The sequence below is a fragment of the Medicago truncatula genome, chromosome 6 (assembly GCF_003473485.1).
Source record: "Medicago truncatula cultivar Jemalong A17 chromosome 6, MtrunA17r5.0-ANR, whole genome shotgun sequence".
Taxonomy (NCBI): domain Eukaryota; kingdom Viridiplantae; phylum Streptophyta; class Magnoliopsida; order Fabales; family Fabaceae; genus Medicago; species Medicago truncatula.
The window spans coordinates 11198009-11220620 of record NC_053047.1 but is presented as its reverse complement, the minus strand read 5'-3'; the positions used below and the strand labels follow the sequence as shown (position 1 = coordinate 11220620).

The 22612-nt window shown below is 33.9% G+C and overlaps 1 protein-coding gene and 1 long non-coding RNA gene across 4 annotated transcripts; one reads left to right on the top strand and one right to left on the bottom strand.

Annotated features, from left to right (window-relative positions):
* Positions 1-5991: 5991 nt before the first annotated feature.
* LOC120580924 (uncharacterized) lies at positions 5992-14231 on the top strand. The gene is made up of 3 exons (XR_005646713.1): positions 5992-6289; positions 7660-7770; positions 14194-14231. It is a non-coding gene; the product is annotated as an uncharacterized lncRNA (long non-coding RNA).
* On the bottom strand, positions 9615-21568 carry LOC25495914 (uncharacterized). Of its 3 annotated transcripts, none has more exons than XM_024786254.2 (6): positions 21392-21568; positions 21212-21296; positions 20085-20296; positions 18626-19483; positions 16974-18143; positions 9615-12107 (listed from the first exon to the last, which is right to left on the bottom strand). In XM_024786254.2, the coding sequence occupies exons 3-6, from the start codon at positions 20257-20259 to the stop codon at positions 9805-9807; spliced, it is 4506 nt and encodes a 1501-aa protein (XP_024642022.1). In that variant the 5' UTR covers positions 20260-20296; positions 21212-21296; positions 21392-21568; the 3' UTR covers positions 9615-9804. The 3 variants fall into 3 exon arrangements, with proteins under 3 accessions (XP_024642022.1, XP_024642024.1, XP_024642023.1); XM_024786256.2 differs by having other exon boundaries at positions 16974-18140; XM_024786255.2 differs by having other exon boundaries at positions 20085-20293.
* Positions 21569-22612: the final 1044 nt, after the last annotated feature.

The following is a 22612-nucleotide window of genomic DNA, read 5'->3' as shown; positions in this document are numbered from 1 at the left end:
CCATAGATCATGAAGAAGAGGAAAGGAAGAAAGAAGATGAAGTTTTCTATAAATTTTTTAGTTGGGTACCTCTGCGAATTTTGTTTTTTGATTTTGGTTGGTCTACCTTTGTGACTCAGCATATGGAACAACACATCAATGTCGGTTGCCACGTCGCCAGGTCATCTTCTGTTTGCCACATAAACGTTTTTGTAACAGATGATGGTAGGGACCAAAACCAAAACGTTTATAACTTACGGGGGTTGTTATAGAAAAAAAATACAGGGACGAAAATAAAAAACACGCGAACTTACAGGGACAATTTATATATTTAAGCCTAAATTTAAAATAAGTGTGCTTATATTAATGATTTTTTTAGAAAAAATTATAAATAAAGACCACTTTTGTCATTTTTAAATGTTTGTTTAGATTTTTTAAAAAATTCATTTGATAAAAAAAAAAATGAAACCAACTCTAAAATAAGAAGCTATTAGGATTAGTGTTTGATTTACATGCCTAAAAGAGTAATCCTTACCTTTGTATTAGTTATTTATTCCACAGGGTAATCGTTGTAGTATAATCATTATGACTTAAAACTATACACATGAACTAGTTAAAATAATTTTTTTTATATAAAATTGATTTTTATGTGTAATAAACAAATAGAACCAGTTTTAAATTTTTTCAAAATGCCTAGTAAAAAATTTCAAATTTTTTTTAACACGTTCTATTTTTTTAATCTGAAATAAACAAACACAAAATTGGATGGGGTGCCCCAAATTGGTCCTTTATAATACATTTTGTTTGCAATGTTAGCCTTTATGTTATCTTTTTGTTGCATTGTAGTCCGTCATTTATATTTTGTGATTGTGCGAACGACAAGTTTTGTTGCACAATTAGAGTTTAACAACATTCAGGTGTCCATTCATCAATCTAGAGATAATGATTCATTGTTTTAGGTTTGTAAATTTTAACAATTCCTGCTGAAGGATGACATTTTTGCAAACAATGAGATAAGTTTTTAGATTTGAGAATTAAGATTTAAATAAGTGACAAGAGACAGGATATACACATATATTACATGTCTATGTAAGTTTTATTTGAGAATTAAGATATTAAAATGTCACACAAGCTTTATTTCGACGAAACTTGTTAAAAACGCTAGCATTAAAAATATAATGTAACATCTAGAGGAAAATTGTTGATAGAGGCAACTAAGACTCATGCAAGGTCTTAAGGATAATGCTGCAAACCTGCACGGATCATCGATAATTGGAGGAGCACCCCGTCTCCAATTGCGGTTGTCATCTGTTGCTCCACCTCCTTTGTGTAAGAATGTAATGCCAAATGGCCCAAATCTGAGCACACTTGATTCTGACAATTCTCCTAAGTCGACAGTTAACTCTACTATTCAAGCCCCTCGAAGGAAGTTTGTGGGTGAAGGAAAGTTACGAAAGGTTGGTTCAAATATTCTGCCTCTATTTGCATTAACTAAATAAACACATCTATATTATGTGACATTTTCTATGTAATAGACATTGATTTGATCAAGCGGCTTAATCTGAAGTACACAATGGCAATATCAGATACATTTTTCTTGACAGTAGTATGATAGAACTGGTTGAATATATATATATATATATATATATTGTTTCATATTTCGGGTAGGTGGTTTTCAGATTCTGGTCCTCGACGTAGTTCATGACTCTCTAGTGAAGCAAGTGTAAGTTGAAATGCTAATGCAAGAATGGTGTCTGGAAACGGAACTAGTAACTCTTATAAGGGAGGGTCAAAGCTTGGACCTATGACATTTCGTACCATGAAAGTTCGAAAGGGATGAAAACATGGATCGATGTGATAGTTACTATATCTCACTACTTATTACATCAGTTTAATTCCTGTATTTGAAAATGCCTTATTAAATAGTGTTGGTGTAATGTTAATTAAGCCATTCATTCACTTTATCATTTGTCTTCTGTGCTAAGGCCTTTGATATCTGTTGATATAGTTTGGTGATCGATGCCAGATAGAATTATGATTCTACGGCCAAGTGCCAACCTAATATGTCGAACTCTGGCTTAAGATGTAATGTTCTCATATTTGTTCGGCTCACCTAGAAAGTAACGAATGTATGAATGGCGTGCTTATGTAAGAGGCATTCCCCTCATCCTCTTTTAGCTTGCAAAATTGAGGAAGCTGTATTTAATAGTTATGCACTTCTGCCCTTCGCATCGACTAAATATTATCCCCTTGGTCTATGTTGCCATTAGAGTTAAATAGCGCCTGAGTGTTGCACCACTTACCTACGCGGTGCCACATCCCAGAAGTGAGTAATAATAACCATTACCGCCACATTCACTGCTAGATATCAAGGCACCAAGAGAAATTTGAGTTCTCTGAACATCATTTCCGTATGGCATTCCGAATCAACCCAAAATCTTCAGTTGGAACTGCTTTGCATTCGGCTATTTTAGCAGATAAGAAAAATCTACCCCCCATGTATCAGATGTGTAAGATTTGAGTAATATATTTGCTTTCGGCTAATCATGCATACGAAGCATCACAAATGCTGGAGGAATATTCATTCATGCAGCCATCATCACATTTCCAACCATCTAATTTCCGGATCACTATAACTGACTTCAGTTTTGTAGGACATTCACATAGGGTTATCGAATAACTTCAATATTTGTACAAAATGGTTGCATTGTTTAATTCAAAACTAAGGCAATTCTTTTAAACCGATAAAACTTCTTTCTTCCAAAATACAATCTATAGGGCAGAAGATATTTTTTCCTAACTCGAAAGAGCCAAAAATCAAAATAATTTTGACTTTAATAGTTTCATATCCTAAACAATCTTGACAATAGTTCTTCGATGAGTCTTTAATCTCTTGAACACAAAAGCAATAGACTTCTAATCAAACAGAGACAGAAAAAATATTTGAGGTTGAACACTTGATATACAATCAGTGGTGTTCACAATACAAATAAGATACAAACTCTTGACTCTATAATTTCTAAGATATGAAAGTTGTTAAGAAATTCTAAGTGAACTTTGATGTGGAACAATTTCAGTAGAGTTTTGGCACTAGTAAAATTGTTGTGAGTCTCTTACAATCTTCAAGTTTTCACTCCTTTATATAGAGGTGTGAAAGAGATGTTGTTGATTGCCAGCACATCAAAAGGAGTCGTTGAAGCTTGATCATCACCAATGATCTGTTGCTTGATTTGGTTATTGTCCTTGGAGGGAACAATTTCAAATTCATTCCTTGAAAAGAGAATAACCAGCGTATACATGGTTGTTGCTTGTACTATTGCAGACATGAAGAGTGGAGTAGTGGTTGTACAATTGTACTATGCCCTTTTTCCTACGCTCTTCGGTGGATAAGCATTCAATGTCTTCTAATTCCTTTAAAATAGTCGTTGCTCTAGGCTTCTATTCCTTGTCTTCAAAATAACAAACTTTAACTAACTGCAGCTTCCAGTCTTCAGACTTTGATGAACTTCAGCTTCTGGGGATCTTCAGACTCTCTGATGACGTCAGTTTCTGATGGTCTTCAGACTCTCTTTGTCTTCAGACTCTGTCTTGGAACATTAGCTTCCTTTGTAAATCCCTTTGCTCTCTTTTGTTCTTTAAGAACCAATGATTGACTTGTAATTTTTTTATCTATGGTCCTGCACACTTGAATAAGTATTAGCATATTCAATTGGCATTTTAATACTTTGTTATCATCAAAACTTAAGGTGGTAATGTTAAACACATATTGTTCCAACAAATACAACCTAATAAATCAGTCCATGTGGATCAACTCTAATCTATCCTAGCAAAAATACACTAATCGCATGCACAACCCAACTTAATTTCATATAACACTTTCGTCTTTTATCTTTATTTTTTATTTAATCCTTTAAATTATAAAATGTCAAGGTCGTTCCTTTTTATTAAAAAAAAAAATCAAGAACTCATCAAACTCAAACAAACACAGATCTTCGTTACACAGCCTTAGAAATTCATATTTCATTGAAAAAATCTCATAAACCCAAAAAACCATAAATTCATTTTTCTACATAACGTTAATCATCTTTTTCGCAATCATCAAAATAATCAACCATAACCAAAACAAACAAAAAAAAATCTTAACCAAATTCCAACTTAGTACCCAAACAAAAGAAACAAAAGAAAAATTGAAGAAAGGCTGAAAAGAGACGATGATTTGTTTATGTTGTAGGACTGTTAGGTTAGTTGATGAGGGAGCAAATGAATAAAATAATGTTTTCATAAAATTATGCGCATTTTTACGAAGTTATGAGTTTTGTGATTAATTTCCTGTATTTTTTATGGATTTTTGATTTGTTTTTTTAAAAAGGATAACGATATTGACATTCTATAATATTGAGTGTTATCTAAAATTAAGTTGAGTGACGAATGTGTAATTTTGTCATATCTTTATTTGCACTTCTACTTATTAAGTCTAGTTTATCTGTATCACAAAAATTTAATTACGCAGACACATGTAGGTTTAATTTATTTTTGTTTTCATGTAAATTCAAATGATGAGGAATTATATAATTTTAAATAATTTCAATAATTTAAATATATATATATATATATATATATATATATATATAAGTTAAAAATGCAACCCATTCAAAAGGTCACAGGTACCAAATTTAAAGTCTAAATTTAATTCAAATTTTAGCCCTACCTGGTTGGGTCGGGTGCCTTGTTTTGACCCTTTGCCTCATTTGCATAAACTATTTTCTTTTAAAAAAAAAAGAAAAGAAAAACAATATTCAGCTTAAGGACGGATTAAATTAAGAGGTTCAATCCCACCGTTCATTTGTGGGTAACCTCATTTAAAGTCGGAATAAAACTTTGTATGGACTTACCAATTAAAATTAACATCGTGGGAAATCGAACCTAAGACTTTGAGAGGATCACACTTTAAGGTTTCAAACCAATACCAATATACCAACCTAAATCGGTTAAAATTAGAGTAAATTACACTCTCATTCCCTCAAAGATGCTTGAATTACACTTCTCTCCCCTCTTATGTTAAAATATACACTTCCCTCCCTTGAAAAATTAAATTTATACTCTCCTCCCTTATAAGATGCTTGAATTGTAACAACCTCCCTTAATAATTAAATATGCACTACATTTTAATCTATTTTAACATAAATAAATATTTTTATGATATATATTAATTTTGAACCATCATTTAAGAAAAATCAATTCATTTCTTTATAATTTAAATGTCAATGATAATTAAATTTAAATATTTTTCTATTGATTTGATAAATTTAGAGTATAAAATTAACTTTTAAATAACCATGTTTTATTGTCTTTAGTAATTTTTCATATATTTTAATTTTATTTTGGGTTGTTTCATATTTTATAATAGGATTTAAAACTACATGTTAATGAAATTGTGAATAAAAAATAGCGAAAAATATGTATTCAATTTTTTATTATATTAAAATAGACCAGCAATACTATTTTTATCAAAGTGTGTTAGATTATTATTAATTTTCTAGATTATTAGAAATAAAAAATAAATATTGAGGGAGTAAAGTGTAGATTTTAACATAAGAGGAAAAGTTTTCAAGCTTCTCTTAGGGGAGGGGAGTGAAAAAATTTCAAATATGTTTTGAATAAGAGGGGAGGGGAGTGTATATTTTAACATAAGAGGGGAGGGAAGTGTAATTCAAGCATCTTTGAGGGGAGATGAGTGTAATTTACTCTTAAAATTATTATCTTATCGATCTAAAAATTTGGTTGCCATTTCCTTTTATATGTTATTTTTTTGTTTAATTGATTTCATATTTTGCCATCACATTCAATAATTTAATATTATGCGAATCCATAAAAAAAAAAATTACCTTTGAAGAGTTATATGATAGACAAGTAAAAAAAATATTTACAGGCGCATAGTCACTCGATTTTTTACCATTTACCCTCGTTTATATGTTATCATAACTTGCATAATCCTAGACCTTTGTCATATTTTGCTTCAAACCCTAGATCCCTTTGTCACCCTACCTCATCCCCTCCGCCTTTCCACGCCGCTCACTCTAAACCCTTCTCACCCCAACTTAAATTCAACTCGACCATCCATCCTTCTTCGGCCACCAATCATGTTCTTCGGTACCACTCTCAACTACCTACCCTAATATTAATCGTTTTAACTCCTCTACAGTCTTCCATCGGCCAGAGCTTGACAAATTTTTGTATTGTATGACGCATCGGCTGCCTTGTCCAAATCGTCGCCTCCAACGCTACTTGTGCGAATTATATCAAGCCTTAGGTATGCACAAAAAAAATCTTTATTAAATTTGATATGTTTACACTGATTTAATTGAAATTTAATTGAGCTTTAAAATTCAAATATTCTCAATTAATGATATCACCATAGATTTATGTGTTTGGATCCTCGATGAATCACTATTGGTGTAATTACGCATAAGATCCAAATGTTAGCATCGATCTCTTATCCAATTCCAAAGCAGATCTGAACATCTAATTAAGATCGAACAATTTAGATCCAAAGCATGATTTTTCTTTATTTAAACCGCTTTGAATCAAGACCGTCTAAGCTTAATCAAAAGGCCAGATCTACTTTGATTGCATGACTTCAAGCAGTTTTGCAAAGTTTATTAGATCCAAATGTTAGCATTGATCTCTTGTGAAATTCCAAAGCAAATCTGGACATCTGACTATGATCAGACAATTCAGATCTAAAGCATGATTTTTCTTTATTTAATCTGCTTTAAATATAGATTGTCTAATCTCAATCAGACGTCCAGATCTAATTTGATTTCCTGATTTTAAGCAGTTTTGAAAAGTTTATTAGATCCAAATGTTAGCATTGATCTCTTGTGCAGTTTCAGTGCAGATCTGTTCATCCAATTAAGATTGGACAATTCATGTTTAAGGAATATTTTTCTTGATTTAAACTGTTTTAAATCTCGACTATCTAATCTTAATCGGACAGCCAAATCAGTTTTTATTGCAAGACTTCAAGCTAATTAGACTGCATGCAACCTAGATTTGTGAATATTTCTTGATAGATAGCCCAATGTAAATGAATTCAAAATTCATAATTTTGACTTCATTGTAAGAGTTTCGAACCATTTGAATTAATAAAAGGCTTAAATAAGTTTTTTCCCTAAAACTTTACCACATTTCATTTGTAGTAAAAAAAAAGTGACATGTTATTTCTCTATACAATTTTCAATAACACAAATTTAGTCTCCACTAAATTCAAATTTGTTTAATTTTTTAAAAGATTTAAAAATTTTGAATAATTTTTCATAAGCATGTTTAGAATAATATAAAAATAACTTTTTCAAAAAAATATATAATTCTTTAACATGGCATGTATCAAATATGTATTTTTTAAAATACCAAAATATCAAAATAAAAATCGAAAAGTTTAAGGATAATTAAACTAATTTGAATTTGGCAAGATCTAAAACCGTGTGCTTGAAAACTTTGTAAGATGCAAGCAAACATGCCACTTTTTTTATGAGTACGAAAAATGAAATTTTAATTTTTTTTTATGGACAAAAAACTTATTTAACATTTTATAAATACACATCCAATATAAAACTATAATGTCATTCTCAAGAAGATTCATCAACATGATTATAAAACACCATTTTTTTTTTCTTGCAGGAATTGCATGAGTGTTGCTTATTTAAGGGAAACGAAGAAAATAAGAGGTTGAATCTTTGGGAGCGAAAGAGGATTTGGAAAGTTAGATGTGTTCAATGGCAACAATAGACGGTATTATAGTTTTTCTTAAGCCTGATTTATTTTTTAAAATTATGTAATAGGTGATTGTGATAATGATTTTAGTATGGCAGCAGACATGTTAAAAATATTTATCAATAAAAAAATAAATCTATATTACTTGTGATTGTGATAATAATTTTATATGGCAGCAGATATGTTAAAAATATTTACCAACCAAAAAATATGAATCTATATTAATCATAATAAATTTAAGACTTAAATATGTGAATTGTTCGTGTAAGTTCGCGTGTTTTTTGTATTTGTCCATGTATCTTTTTTTGTTCTAAAACAACCCTTGTAAGTTATAAACGTTTTGGTTTTGGTTTTGGTTCCTGTCGTCATCATCTTTTACAAAAACGTCTATGTGGCAAACAAGGGATGGTGTGGCGATGTGACATGGCAGTCGACGCTGATATATCGTTCCATATGCTGAGTCACAAAGTTAGAGGGACTAAAATCAAAAAACAAAATTCACAGAAGGTCCAAACCCAAAAATGCATAGAAAACTTCATCTTCTTGTTTCATTTCCTCTTCTTCATGATCTATGGGATGTCATCTTCATCATCATATACATCCGACACCTGATTCTCACCAAAAGAATACTAAAAGAATCTCGATTCTTTTGGTGAGATCCAGGTGTGGGCTATATATAAGATTCTTTTGGTGAGAATCAGGTGTGGCACGTATATGATGATGAGGATGGTAACCCATAGATCATGAAGAAGAGGAAATAAAGGAAGAAATTGAAGTTTTCTATAAATTTTTAAGTTTGGTCCCTCTGCGAATTTTATTTTTTGAATTTTATACCTCAAACTGTGTGACACGTCATCCTCTATTTGCCACAGACGTTTTGTAATAGATGATGGTAGGGACCAAAATCAAAACGTTTATAACTTACAGAGGTTGTTTTAGAACAAAAAAAGATACATGAAGGAAAATAAAAAACACGCGAACTTACATGAACAGTTTACATATTTAAGCCTAAATTTAAAATAAGGGTGCATATATTATAGATTTTTTTAAGGAAAAAAATTATAAAAAAATACCACTTTTTTCATTTTTTAAGTGTTTATTAAGAATTTTTAGAAAAAGTTATTTGATCAAAAAATGAAACAAACTGTAAATTAAGAAGCTATTAGAATTAGTGCTTGATTTCCATTCCATGCCTAGTAGAGCAATCCGTACCTTTGTATTGGTTATTTATTCCACTGAGTAATCGTTGTAGTATAATCATTTTGACTTAAAAATAATACACATGACCTAGTTAAAATAATTTTTTTTTTATAAAAGTGACTTTTATGGATAATAAACAAATAGAACTAGTTTCAGATTTTTTTTAAATCTCTAGTAAAAAAAATCTCCAAATTTTTTTAACACATTCTATTTTTTTAAACTAAAACAAACAAACACTAAATTGGATCCATTAACCAATTCAAAAATGGTTTTGGAGTACTAACTCACAGAAACCATTTCCACAGCAAAATGGTTTTGGCATAATTTTATACAGGGTGCTGGAAATCCTTATGCAGGGTGCTGGAAACCATTAAGTACATCTAATGTTTTGGAGTGCAACTCACAGAAACCATTTCTTGATTTATGCAGGGTGCACAAGGATTTCCTTATGCACCATAACCGCGCCCACAAGAAGGTGGTTTTTCAAGAAATCCACTAATCCTCCATTTAGAGGGCATATTTTAAGGTATAAACCCTCCATTTTAAGGTAAAATCCACTGAACAAAAAGTCAAATTGGCCATCCCTGTCAAAATATATTTATCTGTTCAAGAAGTTATAAAAACCAGTAAATAGTATCTAAACAGCAACACCATTGCAGAAATGAGCAGTGTGTAGGGTTAAGGTACCCAAAATGGGCAATTGCCCTTAAATATCTTAAAAAATTATTCAAGAATTCCTATAAAATACAACAATGACATGGCTGCAGCCATATTTAAATTATTACCGGTCTAAAAAAATAAAAGAGGATGAAGAAAAGTTATAATACAATGAGTTGTTGTCTCTGAACACGTCTAACTACTCGGATCCTCTTTCTCTTCTGAACCATTTGCTCTCCGCATGTCGTCATCTATAAATGGCTGCGCATTCAGACCAAATGCAGCAGGATACTTCGCGAGCAAAATGGAAGAAGCAGGGAGTGATGAGAAACCAGACTGTATTGTATTCCCATGACTACAGCCCATATAAGGAGCATTGAAATCCGGAAGTGGTGGTGAAAATGCAGGCTGTACTGTGCTCCCATGACCAGAATTCATGATGGGGGCATTGAAATCAATGCCCCGGAAATCATTGTCATAAACCTTCAGCTTCGCTGATTCTGTACCAGTATTATCATGGGTACCATTTTCTTCGTTTCTCTTGGCACTTGAATTAGGCTTCTGGGTGGATGAAGGAATGGTTAGTACCTTCCCGAATATTTTCACATTGGGTGTATCTTCTGAATTTGGCAAACACTGCAGACTTTTGTGAGGACCTTGTTGTTCAACCTTTTGTGGCAAAAGCGGTAACTCAGTTGCTGAACTGCTGCAGATCATATTCATATTCAATTTTGTGACAGGACCCTCTGACAAACCTGAGAATTGAGGTTTTTCAAGGCATAGTTGGGGCTCGTTTTCAGCATCAGCACTCAATCTTGAACAAGATGCTTCCACGGGTGATAGTGAAGTATTCCCTGAAGTTCTTGAATTGTGGACATTGTCTTTCAGTTCAATTACAACATCTGTAACAACTTCATCTGTATCAACTCGACATACAGTTGAAGCTTCCAATTCATTTCCCTGAAGCCCAGAAGAACCATCAGAAACCAGTCTACCCTCAGCAGCAGAATTAGAGCAGCATGGTTCAATTGTCCCCATATCAGACACCAATTCTGTAACAGCACCTCCACCTTCACTCGGCTTATCTTTTACAATTTCTGTGCTATCCGAGATAACTATAGCACTCTGGTGCTGGACAGTACCAGGCCCATCAAAACTGTACAAGGCAGCTGCATTACAATCCGTGCCCAGTTTAGATTCACTGCCGGTCACGTATTCATTAGAAAAAATATTTACTTCTTTGCGATCAGCTTTTCCGTTAATTTCCTCAGATTCATCTGACTCAGCTGACAGGTTCCTGGCTACCAAAGGATTAGATTCCTCTTGATACAGGTTCTTATCATATGCAGGCTGGTCAACAACTGTTTTAGAACCTGACGTATCAGAACCATTGGCTGAAGCTGTCTCTGGAATGCATGCATTATCTGCATCGCTCCTGCCACCATCCACATCATCATCCCCCGGTGATCCGACAACTCCAGCTCTTTCACCCATGAGATCCATTCCAATGCGTTTGTGAGTCTTGCAAAAAAATGCTCTGCACTGGAATTGGGATCTTGTTCCAACACACTGAGCAATCTTTGCAAAATCCTTTCCAAAAGATGATAGAGCATGGAGAAATGCTGCCTTCTCCACATCTGTCCAATCGGTAAGCTCCATTTCACCGCAGCTCTCGTCAGAACAACTTTCAGGATCAATACTTTGAGTCATGACTGGCATCGGAGGTTGCTTGCATATGGCCCTCGCTTTCACCGACTTCCTGACCCTTTTGCCTTTCACAGGATCAGCTGAACTAGTTATGGAGGAACTCGCTGCCTCAGGTAAATGAAAATCATCACATATACTAGCCAATACATCAGCAGCTGCATTAGTCTCTCTTTCCTCTTGAATAATGGCATGACTGTTTGGCTTCTCTGCAATGATTTTGTCTCCCTTTGACATGGTCTTATTATCATAACCCCTCCATAGGGAACGTCCAGAACGCATTTTCCGATTAAGCGCAATACCATCTGCCGTCACTGAAGCTGCTCTCAAAACTTCAAGCGAAGAAGTGTTTGCTTCAGAATTCCATTTTATCAGTTCAGTTTTGGCGTTAAAAAATTTCCCTACCTTGTCATCATCTTTCTTCTTGATTTTCTCAAAACAATCAGACTTGTGATTTTTGTAGTAGAATTCCACACAGTCCGCTGTTGTCTTGTGGTCAAGGAAAGTAGAAATTTTTTGAAAATCTTTTCCAAAGGCAGCAAATTTCTCCAAGAAAACCTCTTTCTCTTCTGAAGTCCAAGGGTTTATCATGGCCCTTTCTTTCTCAATAGCCAGAGGATCTTCAACCAGCCCATTACTAGATAAAAACATTGAATTCATTTTTTCTTTTTGATCCAAAATTAATGCTGGCATCTTCAAGGTGCTTCTGTGAATGTCATGTTTTGATTCTGAGAGAAGTTGGCTTGTATACTTGATCATCTCAGATGTTGGAACCAATCTTAGTTTGTTTGCAGCTGCAAAATAGACAAAAGAGTACATTTATCAGCACAAAACAAACCTAAATTAGAACAGAGCTACTATGAAATGCAAATGTAACAATTCATCAAATGAACAAGTAGTCAATAGGAGAACCCAACACAGAGCAGCACAAAACAAACCTAAATTAGAACATAGCTACTATGAAATGTAAATGTCACAGTTCATCAAATTAACTAGTCGATAGCAGAACCCAACACAGAGAAGCACAAAACAAACCTATATTAGAACAGAGCTACTGTAAAACCTAGATTTAGAATTAATGTTCATAAATGTTCCTCCTAAAATGAAGTTATTAAATAGCAGTTATAGTGGCACTGTAGTTCTATAAATATTCTACTTTCCTTAGACTTCAGAAGAGAGAGGTTTTCTTGGAGAAATTTGCGGCCTTTGGAAAAGATTTTCGAAAAATTTCTACTTTCCTTGACCACAAGACAACAGCAGACTGTGTTGAATTCTAATACAAAAATCATAAGTCTGATTGTTTTGAGAAAATTAAGAAAAAAGATTATGACAGGCTAGGGAAGTTTTTAAAATCCAAAACTGACTTGATGGTGTCAGGTATTAAATGGAATCCTGTAGCGAACACTTCTTCACTTGATATTTTGAGTGCAGCTTCAGCAATGGCTGTTGGCATTGCATGTAATCGGAAAACGTGTTCAGGACGTGCCCTATGGAGGGGATATGATAATAAGGCCATGTCAACGGGGGTCAGCTTCATTACAGAGAAGCCAAACTGTTTTAACATTATCCGAAATGAAAATGCGACTGTTGCAGCTGGTGTATTCACTAGTATATGTAGTGGTTGTCTTTTGTCCGAGGCGGCAAGTTCCAGCATAACTAGCTCAGCTGTTCATGTGAGAGGTAAAAGGGTCGGGAAGTCTGTGAAAGCGAGATCTATAAACAAACAACCTCTAATGACGGTCATTACTCGGGATATTGACCAAGAAACTTGTTCCAACAAGAGCAGTGGTGAAGTGGAGCTTACTGATTGGACAGATGTGGAGAAGGCAGCATTCCTTCATGCTTTATCATCTTACGGTAAGGATTTTGCAATGATTGCACAGTATGTTGGAACAAAATCCCAATACCAGTGCAGAGTACTTTTTAGCAAGACTCACAAACACAATGGAATGGATCTCATAGGTCAAAGGGCTGAAATTGTTGGATTACCGGGGGATGATGATGTGGATGGTGGCAGGAGCGATGCAGATAATGCATGCATTGCAGAGACAGGTTCAGTTAATGACTCTGATACATCAGGCACTAAAACAGGTGTGGACCAGCTAGCATATGATAAGAATGCGTATCATGATGAATCTATTCCTATGGAAACCAGGAATCTACAGCTGACTTAGATGAATCGCAGGAAATTAATGGGAAAGTAAATCATGAAGATGTAAACATGGTTTCTAATGCATCTGTGATTGGTGGTGAGTTTAAACAGGGCACGGATGGTAATGTAGGTGTCTTGTACAGTTATGATAGGTCTGGTTCTCTCCGGGACCAATCTATGGTTATGTCGGATAGCATAGAAAACGGAAAAGGGATCAACATCAGAAGTTCAAGAACTTTCTCTGCCACCATCAGAATTCTCCCGCAACTTTTCTGGTAACCATCATAATTTGTTCCGTTCACAATAATTTGTTCTGTTAACTACAATTTGAGTCCTAGTCGTATCAGTTCAATTCTAGGATTTTGTCATTTCATAATAATCTTCATTGATGACTTTTCAAGATGCATTTAACTCTATTTAATGAAAAATCGATCTTAATTGTTTGAAATATTTAAGAATTTTTACATTGAAATTTCTACCAAGTTTGGTCTCTTAATACATTTTGAGTAATAATGTAAGGAATATTTTTCTAACTCGTTCAAATCTGTTATGTCATCTAAATGTATGATTCATCACTTTAGTTGTCCACACAACCACAACAGAATGATATTAAGGCAAAAATCATCACCATCTTCTTAACACCACCACTCATACCTTGTTAATTTAAATTAATTTCCCTTTAAAATCATTACCGAGCTTAATGTTGTGAGATGTTTTTGTGAATCTAGAATTCAGGATCCCAAGAGGGTATGACCAGTAAGATGGCACTGTGCATATATGGCTAAGGGCACATGAACCGCAACAAGGAAGACCAAAAACAGGAGAAGAAATGTGAACCACAAACGAGAAATAGCTGAACATAGTGCAGAAGTCGCAGCAACACGAACTTGGATACACACTGTGAGATAGAACACAGTAATCAAGAGCAAAGCCCAAATGAAGAGAAACTGAACAAAACAGTTTCTATGTGTTAATCTCATATAGCGGCACGGATTGGCCGACGCTAAAACTGGGATAGCCGTTAGTCGAAAGCGGGAAAGCCGCTATTCTAATGTTTTTTTATATTCACTAATAATTACTACTATATATACTAAATGTATTATTTTAAGTCATCTTTACTGAATATGTTACAGAATTGTTTTTTTTCCCATTTTAGTTTTATATTTATTAGATTAGATATGTTAGTATTTTGAAAGTATTTTTGTCTCTGATTTAATTTGCAGTTTTTTCTACACTGTTTTAGTCGGGAAATGTCGGTCCAATTGGTTGTCCCATATATCATTGGGTTTTCACGGTAGTCAATAGCAGCAGTTCACAGCGCAATCACGATGGAGCATGGCAGCTGCAGCGCCTATTAAGGCCGCGGCTGTTTTGTGTCTGCGGGTCACCGGAAGCTGAGCGCATTGCGCTTTTGAAATGTGGAAGTGATTTTGCTAAGAAAACCCCAGATTACTATTAATTTTTTTTAGACGTGAGAACTCATTTTCTTATCTTCCTTTTCCTGTGAACTCTTCTGGTGCAAGAACATCATATTTTCCAGACTTCCCTTCCACGAGGCAGCTCTGCTAACCAGCCACCGCGCTGCCAACCATTTATTGTTTCCTCCTTTCATTTTTTCTTTACTTTGTTGTTTGTACTCTGTTATGATATTGTTTCATTCCCTCCATTTGTTCTATTTCTTCTTCTGTTTCCTCTTTTTCTATTCCCATGCTAGACATTCATTTAAGTTTTGTTGGTATTTAATGTATGTTTTGACCAAGACTCGTGGATTTTTATTTCTATTTATAAATGTTTCGTAAGTTTTGAGTAATTTGTTTAATTTTACATTGAATCTATTTTTATAGTCTTATTCATGTAATTTGCCCAAAATATTATCATATAGTGGTCATTCCGATATCCCACTTTCGGGGTCAGCCTCTTCGCGCCGCTATCCGGGATTGGCTACCTATGTTTTTACACTTTTATACCCACAGGAATATTTTTAGATATTAGGAAATATATGGCCCATTGTTTGGCTTAGTGTAGACCCATTACGTGAAGATAACCCTAAAACTGAGATGTCCACTCCCTAAATCCTAAAACAAAACTCATCTTCTCCAAAAGGTATGCAGCCTTTTCTGTGCTGCCACCTAATTGTTTCTGCCGCACACTGCATCTTCTAGTCATCGGCCTTTCTTTCTTCCTATATCTTCTTTTATTCTTCTTTCGTGTGTCTTCTTTGTTTCTTCTTGACATGTGAGGGTAATAGCTGGAAAACGGATGATTGTGGCCGGGAAAGTGAAAATGGGAGATTGTGGCCTCCCTAATGAAGATGCGGATGCGAAAGAGCTATTCGGCTGTGACTTTTTCGCGATTCATGGCTGCGAACACCTCAACCGTTGAACGCATATATCTAGTAAAAGCATCGCACCATAGGTCCTTTCCGCTCCGCAATTGTGTCGTTATTAACAACACAACCTCAAGCCTGACACTTGTGCTTGTTGTGTGATATAAATGGTAAGCAGCCCAAGATAGAATTTGATACTATGCTAGGTTTTATATTGGGTCAAACTCATTCTTGTAAAACCGGTTTGTGAGGTGAAGGATGTCTCTCTTTATAAACTCTTTTTAGACCATTTCTCTATTTGATGTGGGATGTGGGTCTTTTCAATTATAAACAAGGGTAGAGCACTAGAGAAACAGTACACTATCGCATAAGCTGCTCCGTCTTCTTTTCTTTATTTTACCGGTCTCCCACATATCTCATAAAAAGAATAAATTTGGTTGATGAAAAGGAAGTGTGAAATTAATGAGCGATAAATCCATGTAGTTCACAAAATGGGACGTTAAAAAACATTTTTATCTTAAAGTAACTCAAGGAGCTAATTATTGATTCTCCAAGATTCTAAATTAACACGGAAATATTTCAAAAGGGTTCTGGAAAACTACGTTCTATAGCTTAGGGAGTAATGTACACACAACTTTACATTAACAAACTACTTTATTAACACTAAAATTATTTTCAAGCTATTATTTTACTTGTTCTTGTCCATATTAGACACATGTAAATTCTAAAACTACTGCCTAATAGACATAAGCATCAGCGCAATGCTGCAAGACCTAGGATTTGATTCATCAAATGGTATTAATATGAAGGTTTAATAATTTACAAGCATGTTAGTTACTTAACATGGTTGATGCCTAATACAAAATTAAGTAATAGCACCACACAGAGTATACAGATATGAAGCACCAAAACATCATCACCATCATCAAATAGTTAACAATCAAGCCATACAAAGCACCAAAGGCCTTATGAAACCAAGGAAAAGCATAATGTCGTAATTGTCTGAATGTATGATTAAATAAAATAACAACAATAACAATTGACGTTGTTTCCCACAAACTATGATGGGTTACAAGAATTAAATAATGGCATTAAGTTCTGTCCATAACAACAACAGATCTACGTAATAGAAAACACAACAAAATCAATGTAAATGTGACAATTTTAAAGAAGTATCCATACCAGGGGAAGGAAAACGAAAAGAAGACCGCTTCTTCTGATGACCATTATTTGTGGTGCGTAGATCTAATTCAATTTTCTTTTGAGATTTTGGGCGGTGTTTCCTAGTAGACAGTAAGCTTGAGTCTTCTTTCCACAAGTGTTGCAATGCTTTAAACTTAAGTGTTACAACTCTCTCCTTCAATCTTGCTGATCGTCTTCTCTTTGCAAATCCTTCCATAATAAACGTGCCATCATGAGAGCATGAACTACTACTAGCTCCGATATTATTATTCTTGCGACATTTTTCAGGCATTAACTTGGCAATTACGTCAGATGCTTCTTTTGCAATTTTTTTATTGCAAGAAATAATTTGATCATATAAATTATCCTCAGTGCTAGAATAGAAGCTTGCACTAGACTTAGCATCCACACCATTTTTAACCTCTAAAGATGAATTATTATCACCGCAAGAAGAAACAACCTCCAAAGATGAATTATTACCGCAAGAAGAAACATTGGCAACATGCCTATAAGTACAGGGAACTAAGCATTGTACAGAAGTAGATTGAATTCCATCCAAGTCTTCAAGGCAATTACCATATCTCCCCACATCACATCTAGAGACTGCATTAATCATGGGAAGATGCTCTACAAATTTAGACCTTGCAGGTTCAGGATTGTCAAGCAAGTTAGAAGAAAAAGGTGTCTTCTCCACAACAAGGTCATCAGAAGATACAATTTGCAATGGCTCAAAATGCGCAACCTTGTCAGAGGCTCCAACATGTTTATCACAAGATTTTGAATTGCAACATACCAGAGAGCCAATCGCTGTCGAACATGAAAATCTACCCTCAGATTTAGATTTTAGAGATCTAAGTTCAGTTTCAAGTGAATCAATTTCAGTTTCGGTCACCTCTAGTAACTTTGAAATGTCAGCCTTCAATAACATCAACTTATTCATTGTGGTGGAACTTAATACACTACAATCGATAGAGTTGAGATTATCAAATTGTGGTAATAACTCAGCAAGAGAAGAGCCCAACCTAGTCAATGAATCAATATCCACCTTCTCTAAGTTGAAAGAAAACATTTGCAGATGACTTTGACACCCAGGACCGGGTGAACAACCCGAATTTTCAACATCGCAGTCCAAAGTTGCAACTTTTCCAAACAATTTATCATCTGCACCTGCTACAACGTGAAACTCAGGTTTAGACAAACCATGCATAGTAGGGAAAATAACATACACATTCAAACACCTGAATAAATGACTCGCTAGATATTAGAGTATTATTTATTCATTTAATACAAATCTGAACACACACAATCTAAGATATACATTGAGGAGGGTCAAATATGTTACTTCACAAACAATAGTAAACACTTGTACCAATCAAGTTGCTTTGATCTGGTACCATATTCACACAAGGAAAATAACATACACATTCAAACACCTGAATAAATGACTCGCTAGATATTAGAGTATTATTTATTCATTTAATACAAATCTGAACACACACAATCTAAGATATACACTGAGGAGGGTCAAATATGTTACTTCACAAACAATAGTAAACACTTGTACCAATCAAGTTGCTTTGATCTGGTACCATATTCACACAAGGAATAAAAAGATTATAAAATTATAAATAGTAACAAGAAAGCCAAAATACCTGGTGAAGAGCTGCAAGGTGTAGAAGATAGAGTTGTAGGAGATGCACAACCTGCGACTCCTAAAACTTTTGGGCTTTTATCTACTAAGCCAGGACTGAGGAAATTATTGGATTCCATATTAAAAGGAGGTGAGACAGGGTCATCTTTGTTTGAAGTTACCTCAGGCACCTCAACTTGTTTTTTTTCAAACTTTGCAAGTCCCTCGCCCCAATTTAACCTAGGCTTCTTAGAATTTGTCTCTTCAGATGGAGCAGAAGAAGTACGAAATGTAGCAGCTTCCCTTGAATATGACTCATCAGCAGTTACAAATTTTTGTTGCAACCCAACCTTACCTTCACAGCTTCCCAACAAACTTGTCCCTCCTAAGCTCCTCATGCCACTTGAACGGCTAAAACCAGAGTCTCGTGAAGATCCAGGTCGGGTCCATTTAAGTGGCTTCCAGTCAACTGTACCCATAGAACTATCCCTATCACATCTTTGACCTATACCAAACCGATTAACACCATCCATCTTATTATGTTGGTCTTTCATTTGATGTTGCTCCCAAGTATTTACTAAGTCGGAATTTGGACGAGAGGAATACGTTAGCATATCATCAACTGACTTGCGGTCATTACTTGCACCGGTTTGCCTCCTGGACATATTCGGAGCGTTGTTCACATTTTCCGATGAACGTCCTCTCCATTCTCTCTGGCTAAAGGTTCCTCTACTTTCCTTATTTCCCCTTTCATACCTTCCTTCTCCTCGAGAGAATGACGGCCGATAGTTATCTTCCTCCAGCTTCTTGTCACAAGATCGAGAAAACATGTGTTCACGTTCTTCTGGAAATTGTTGCCAACTACCCATCCTACGATGACCTTCAAAAGACATTCAAACCAAAAATTGGAATTAGAAAAAAGAATAAGAAATTAATATAGATAAATTACATTTCTCAATTCTCAAAAAATCATAAATTACAAACAAAAATTAGATAAAAAAAAATTTGAAAAAAAAACCAAAATTATATTATTATTAGATAATTATTAAGACATTAACAGAAAAGGGTAATCAAAACCCTAACTAGTTCCAAAATATATAAAAAAAAAAAAAAAAATTGACAAGCTCAAAAATCATGAATTACAATCAATCCTCAAGACAATGGCAGCAAAAGAGTAATCAAAACCCTAATTGTTCCAAACTCAAAGAAATTGACGAGTTTAAAAACCAACCAAAATTAGATTACAGCTAATCCTTAAGACATTAACAACGAAAGAGGAATCAATACTCTAATCTGTTCTAAAATCAAAGAAATCAAAAAGTTCAAAAAATCATAAATTACAAAAAGATCATATTACAGCAAATCATTAAGAACAAAAGAGTTATCAATATAGTACTAATTAGTTCCAAAATCAAAGAAATTCAAAAACTCAAAATCATAAATTACAACCAAAACCACAAAAACGTATTCAAAATAATTACCTGCCAGTCTCCGAAAATCACCAGACCGATTAAACTCATGCGGTCGTCGATTATGATGAGAAGGTGACGGTGAACCTCTCCATCTTGCTACTGATCCTAAAGACTCCGAACTCCCCTGCTTCCTCTCTCTCAACGACGAGCTTTTTCGATCCAACGGTATCGGCTCCAGCGACATCAATAATCAAATCAATCCAAACAACATATATCCACTACTGCCACAAACAACAACAACAACAACAAATCAATTAAATACACCTCAATTTCACATCAAATCTACACTCATAAACTCAAAAACCAATTGTCCCCAATAATCAAAGCAACCTAGGGTTTAAAAAACCAAATTCAAATCAATCCAACAACATCTACTGTCACCACTACCACCACCAAGGCACCACCAACAACAACAAAACATCTGAGGGCCGTTTAGATTGGCTTATTTTTTAGCTTATGAAAATAGTTTATGCAAATAAATAAGCTTTTATGTCAGTTCATAAGTTCTCGCTAACGAAAATTGTATCTCCATAAGTTGTTTTTACATAAACTACCTTAATAGGCTTATGAATAAAAATACATCAAAGCTTATTTATTTGCATAAGCTGTTTTGAATAAGCTCAAAAATACGTCAATCGAAACGAGCTATGAATGCCAAAACAAAAACAAATTCACCTCAATTCCACACCATATCTACAATTTATCAACTCAAGCGATTCTCACAAATAATCAAAGCAGCCTAGGGTTTTCAAAACCAAATAAAAATCAATCAAACAGCATCTATTCACTCACAGCCACAACAACAACAAAACATCCGAAATCCGAATCAACAACAACAAATTCACCTCAACTCCACATCAAATCTACAATTCATCAACTCAAAAAACAATCCTCACTAATAACTAGAGTTTTCTAAAAGCAACCTAGGGTTTTCCGAAATGGCGAAAACCTAGAAAATTGAAGCATCTAAAATTCAAATCAATCAAATCAACTCCACACCAAATCTAAAATTCATCAACTTAAAAACCAATTATCTTTAACAATCAAGCAACCTAGGGTTTTCCAAACGGTGAAAATAACCTAAAAAATTAAATAAATTACAAAACCTTTTCGGATAAACAGTGAAGAAACTTTACCTGAATTCGGAATTTTTCGAGTTCCGGAACCTTTCCCCCCCGAAGATTCCCGCAATGAAGAAGCAACCTAGGGTTTTCCTAAAACCTAAAAAATTGAACAAATTACAAAATCTTCATTGAATTCAACGAAAACGATAACCAAAGTGAACGATGAGGTGATAAAGAGTGAAGAAAGATTACCTGAATATAGATTTGATCGAGCTCCGGAAATTTTCCCGGAGATTATCGGGAAAGAAAGGGAAAATTCCGGCGAGAAAGTGAGGGAGTGAATAGGAGAATGGGGAGGGTATGGACAAAGAGAACCGAGCAAGAGAAAAATGAATGAAAGTAAGAAACGGATTTCAACTGGTTTCTAAACTGTTATGCAAAGTACATTTGGAATCCGTTCATATGTTTTATGTTTCTTTTTATTTTTGTTAAATATGTTTTTATCCTTATAAATATATTAAATTTTCATTTTAGTCCCTTTCAAAAAATTCTTCAATTTTTAGTCTCTACAAAATTTTCAATTATTGTTTTTTTTCTCTATTTTTAAGTTAATTTTTGTATTTTTTTTTTAACGAGGTTGTGTGTAAATGTGTAGAATATTGTAAAAATCACTCTAAGAAAATTAAAATTTTTTAACAAAACATAAATTAAATATGAATTATTAACTACCAAAAATATAAAAATTCATATTTAATTCATGTTTCGTTAAACAAATTGTGCGAGATTCTTATAATATTATAAAGTTTTCTGCAAAATTTTATTCAAAAATATGAATTTACTTTAAAAGAGTGATCAAAATTGAAGATGAAAAACTTTTGGAGCACTAAAAGTTGAAGAAAAATTTTAGAAGGACTAAAACAAAAAGTTGACATATGTATAGGAACCAAAAACATATTTAACCCTTTTTTAAAAAATTTAATATGTTTTATGTTGTCTCGTGTCGGACACTAACATATCGGTTTTTTTTACGTTTATTGATTGAACTTTATCTGATTATTTAAATAAGGGTTAATTTTCTAAACGATCTTTATAAATATCTAGAATTTTGTTTTTAGTTTTTATAATAAAAAATACATCTTCTTATCTTTGTAAAAAAAATTGTCAATATATTGTTTAAGGTAAAATTTGGGGCTATGATAGAGAGAGAGAGAGAGAGAAGAAGACGGGATAGAGAAAAGAAAATAGAAGAAGATGAAAAAAGAGAGAATCATAAAATTGGGTTTTGTTAAAGAAGATGATGAGAGAGGGCAAAATTAATATGGGTTTTTTGTTGTTGAAGAAAGTGGGAAGAAGAAATCTAGATTTTTCATTGAAGAAGGAAGTGATAAGATGAATAAATCTAGGTTTTCGGTTGAAGGAGAGAAGAAGATGAAGAAACACGTTTTTTAACTCGAAATAAATATTTTTTTTCCC